The 5,000-nt window shown below is 40.3% G+C and overlaps 1 protein-coding gene across 1 annotated transcript in view; it reads right to left on the bottom strand.

Moving 5' to 3' along the window:
* Positions 1-1,531, bottom strand: part of LOC137997357 (ubiA prenyltransferase domain-containing protein 1-like) — a 15,016-nt gene extending 13,485 nt beyond the window's left edge. The window contains exon 1 of the mRNA XM_068843301.1: positions 389-1,531. Coding sequence (XP_068699402.1) covers positions 389-1,205 — 817 coding nt within the window. The 5' untranslated portion in view covers positions 1,206-1,531. The remainder of the gene's footprint in view (positions 1-388) is intronic.
* Between the last annotated feature and the right edge of the window lie 3,469 nt (positions 1,532-5,000).

Raw genomic sequence — 5,000 nt, 5'->3', positions numbered from 1 at the left:
GAAAGGTTAAGCAGAAGCAAAACATGTGTATCACACAATCACAGAAAAATTGTTCCATGAATTGCGCCATTTAGGGCTCACATTTGATTGGCTATCAATGCAAAAATTTTACCTTTATTGCACAAATTTCGACTTTCTGCAGTAATTTCAATTTCCTGCACTCTGTTTGGGATTAATTAACATGCTCTCAGCCAATCAATGTGCTGAACCTTTTTCATGTATATTAATAGGGTCTGTTATTAAACCACTGTAAATTTGCAATATTACCAGTACTAGAAACTTCCTTTGAACTGAGGCAGGCTTGGAGCAACGGTACAACTAATAATGTACAGGAAGCCAAAATACAGATTAAGTTTCGCTGTTTGTCTCGGTAAATTTGATAACTTACGCTCTCTGAAGCTTCTTTCCAGTTTAAAAGCCATTGTAAGTGTCAGCAAAGGAATAAGGAACCGCACTGATAAGTTGACAGAAAGAACCACACATATGACATAAGGCGTGAGTAGCAACAGACAGTATAATACATAAGATAGCTGATGACCTAGAATAATAGCCAAAGTCACTGCTCCCGCTCTTTTGTCTTCCTCCATGTCTCTTGTATTGTTGCTATGGAGAATAGCCTCTGTGTTCAAAGCTATGGGGATGGCATAAAACAGAGGAAACAGAGAAACACTCCCGCACTGAATCAAGTACGAAAAAAGTACAGCTAAAGGACCGAAGGTAATAACAATCACAATGTCGCCGACTCCGTAATATTTGAGTCCAATACCGCCTGTGTACAAGAATGATCCAGAAAGTCCTCCGAAAAACAAAAATGACAAATGTTCCATTTTGGCTGGCGAAAATCCCACCAAAACCACGAGGGCAAGACTTGATATACTGTAAGAGAGAACTCCAAGCTTAACAACTTCTTTCGGAGTTAAAAGATGGTCAACTAAAGTACGATCATCCGAAATTTTGCTGTCAACTCCTTTCATGAAATCGTAATATGTATTGACTAAATTTCCGGCCGCGTGGACGCCAAGAACAGCAATCATAGATAGCACGAGTAACGTGAAACCAAAATGACCCGTTGTCTTCCAGCACAAAACCGCTCCTAGAACCACTGGAATAAAAGAAGCTGAAAACGACCATGGCCGTAATGCTAAAAGGTACCTGGACATTTTAAAGGCTCTCGTTCCATTTGATCGAGGCTTTTTATCACTCATGATAGAGAAAGGACCATTGAAAGATTGTCTTCTTTGTTCCCTTGTGTTATCTATTCCTGCGAACACTGGGCACCAGTTTTGTGTGTTCCCGACTCCCCCTCCTCATAGTACAGTGCCATCCAAGATGCGTCGACTGAATTTTAAAGTTTCCATGTGATCGTCCGGATCGCCCTAGTCGTTTCAAATATCGGGACGATTATAAGCAGGCGATCGCTGACGACCCGGGCGACTAAGACGACCTCGATTGCTTGGATAGAACTCATTCTCGTCACCAGAGCCTTGGATCGACCCAAGGCTCTGGGAAACTCTGTGTGGAAGAACATGCGCCGTAGGGTTCTTATAGCTAAAAATTGGCAATTTGAACCGTACGGCGCCTGCTCACTCCTCGTGCTAACATGACTGCACCAATTAGAGACGCTTTTGATTGTTCTTCATGAAAACCAATGAGAAGACACTTTTTATTTCAGGGTCCAGAGCTCTTCTCTCAAGAGCTCTGGGGTCGAGATTGGGATAGAACTGAGCTCTATCTGGACGATCGAGGTTGTCTCAGTCGCCCAGGTCGTCAGCGATCTGCTGGGTAGTGCTTTCAAAAAATCGTCCCGATCGCCCCTGAACATTGTTTGAAACGACTAGGGCGATCGGGGCGATCGGGGCGATCGGGGCGATCCGAACGATCATATGGCTTTAGATTAAAAGTTCATAAAACAGAACAAAAAAATTGAAAAATAAAGGAAAATAAGCACGGCGTAACGATAAATATGATAGCAGATTTTACCAGATGTTGAATTTTTTTTTTTTTTGCACCATCGCAAAAAAGGTAAGCTTTTTTATTTTACAGTGAGTGTCTGATCTCCCTGTCGACTCTTGCAGACAGCAGCGTTACATCAACTGGTCACTCATTTTGATATTATAGCGAAAGGTAAGATTGCAGTCTCTCCGGCCTTTAAGTGAAGCTATGATCATCGCAGTTATGAACGCAATTTTAGCAGTTACGTGGAGATGCCTGAAAAATTCATGACTTCAACGGGGTTCGAAACCGTAACCTCGGGATGCCAGTGCGACGCTCTAACCAACTGAGCTATTGGGAGCTGGTCATTTCACAGGCAAACCCAGGCTCGGAGGGTAAAAATTATAAGGATTTCTATGGGAATCCCGATAACAAGCTCAAAAAGATATTTACACGCAAAAGTTCTCGATAAAAAAGCCGTACTTTATAGTTAAAAGGTAAAGTAAAGTAACTTTATTTAACGTCGTTAGTTCCTTCAGCTACGAGGCTGGTGTCAATGGAAGCCGACGGTGCGCCCTTTACCCCCCTCTCTCTGTCAGTGCTGCGTTTTAAGGGGATTTAAAGCTATAGCTACACGGATCAGAGGAAAGTCGAAACAGACGTTGAAGTCACTGAGGACTGAACCGGGGACCTCTCGCTCCGAAAGCCGCGCACTAGTCAACTGAGCCACGACTGCTCCTACAGGTGACTTCCTCGGCTCTTTCTATGTGCTCCGCTCGATCGGGCACAAATGGTGACTCGGGCCACAAATAAACTATATTCCCTCCAAAAGTCATCACGGTATCCTATATTACAACTATTTAGCCAGCGTACGAGTGTCCCGGTAGATTTCGCTCACCCGGACACAATTCAAGTGATCAGTTACGTAAACAGTTTAGCCGGCGGGTGCTCAATGTCATTTTATGTTGCTGAATTCTCGTACAGAAGGTTATCTATCGCTGTCGAAAACAGTCTCGTGAAGGCAAAGGGAAAGAGCATTTATTCAGTTAAAGCAAGTTAATTAAATCTTGAAACTTCTGAAAGCAAAAGGGCGACCGCTGCCATTCGCGGACAAAATAAGACTTGCCAAATGGAATTTGAGTGCCAGAACTCCTAAGCATATTTGGACCCTCGTATAAATGATCAACTGAATATTTGTCCCTTGATCTTGGCATTACCGTTATTGTAAAGCGCCGCTGGATCTTTGAGAAGCGCTGCGCTATATAAGTTATGTATTATTATTATTATTATTATTATTATTATTATTATTATTATTATTATTATAATTAGCGGAGGAAAGGCAACGTAACGTTAAGGTACCCACCAGCATTGCGTATAATATGTCAAAGGAAAAATCTTGTAGCTTTCTTGGACTTCTTTTCTCTCCCGCTTTTTTTCAAGTTCTAGTTTATGCTGATAACATTGGCTAATGCGTGCGACGTCATAATAATGAAGTTCTACCGGCTCAGTTCCCACTAACAACGGTCTTTGTCAAATAGGCCTGTCCGGATTGTGCTCGTAAAATGCTGGAAAGGTGATCACTCTAGTGGAATGCCAAAAAGTTACTACCAAAAATTCAAAACTTGCTGCCTAAATTTCTTGACATTTTTATATAAACGCTAATTAAAAGATTTATTTTTCGTTCTTCACAATGATAATTGCTAACATCGGTAAGATTTAGCTCCAAAGGTCAAATAAACAACATCACGGAACAGCAGGAGTTGTGTTAGGCCTGTCAACATTTTAAAGTTTACAAACCAGATGTCATGTGAAAAATAAACAAAGCGGCTTCTCACCATCCGTTTCCGTTCATGAAACGGGTGATGTCGTCAAAAGGTTGATAAACCTTCAAGAAATTCGCATGAATTGAAGATTTCCACGAAATTGTTGACTTTTTCGTGCTTGATAAGTGCTCTAAACCTATAATATGCTCAATGAGAGTTGTACCTGACTGTCATTGTACTTAACTCTCATTAGGGCCGTTTATACGAGAGAAAATAAGCTTACTCTGGCCGCGGCGTACATGATACGCGAAAGGAACTATTTACACGAGTGTAAACTCCCAGGCCAGGATAAGCCGCGGCTTGTTGAGAAAGCCGTGAACGTAGATTTTGTACCATTTATACGGGGCTGTTTGCGTCTTATGTAAGCCGCGGCTTATTTTCCACTGGAAAACTCGAAAATTTACATGCTATGTAAATAACATGTAAATAACATGTAAATCCATGAAAATTTACTGTAAAAGATAATTTACATGGTTTTTGGACTTTTACATGTTTTCAGTAATCATGTAAATATCATGTAAATTTTTCGATTTGAACATGTAAATGTGAGACAAGATGCTGTAAATTCTGAAGACAAAACTTAGGGAGATCATGTAAATAACATGTAAATTGGAGGAGGAGGACACAGTTAAGATCCTGTAAATAACATGTAAATCAAAAAAGGGAGACTGTCAAGATCCCGTAAATAACATGTAAATCGTAAAAGGGAGACTGTCAAGATCCTGTAAATATGATGTAAATTGAAAAAGGGAGACTGTCAATATCCTGTAAATAACATGGAAATCGAAAAAGGGAGACTGTCAAGATCCTGTAAATATGATGTAAATTGAAAAAGGGAGACTGTCAAGATCCTGTAAATAACATGTAAATTGAAAAAAGGAGACTGTCAAGATCCTGTAAATAACATGGAAATCGACAAAGGGAGACTGCCAAGATCCTGTAAATATGATGTAAATTGAAAAAGGGAGACTGTCAAGATCCTGTAAATAACATGGAAATCGAAAAAGGGAGACTGCCAAGATCGCGTAAATAACATGTAAATTGAAAAAGGGAGACTGTCAAGATCCTGTAAATAACATGGAAATCGAAAAAGGGAGACTGTCAAGATCCTGTAAATAGCATGTAAATCGAAAATGGTAGACTGTCAAGATCTTGTAAATATCACGCAAGTTGAAAAAATGAGACTGTCAAGATCTTGTAAATAACACATAAATCGAAAAGGAAAACTGAAAAGATCCTGTAAAT

This window comes from Montipora foliosa, chromosome 3 (genome assembly GCF_036669935.1).
Source record: "Montipora foliosa isolate CH-2021 chromosome 3, ASM3666993v2, whole genome shotgun sequence".
Classification (NCBI taxonomy): Eukaryota; Metazoa; Cnidaria; class Anthozoa; order Scleractinia; family Acroporidae; genus Montipora; species Montipora foliosa.
The sequence above is the reverse complement of the archived record's forward strand: the minus strand, read 5'-3'. Positions and strand labels throughout refer to the sequence as shown.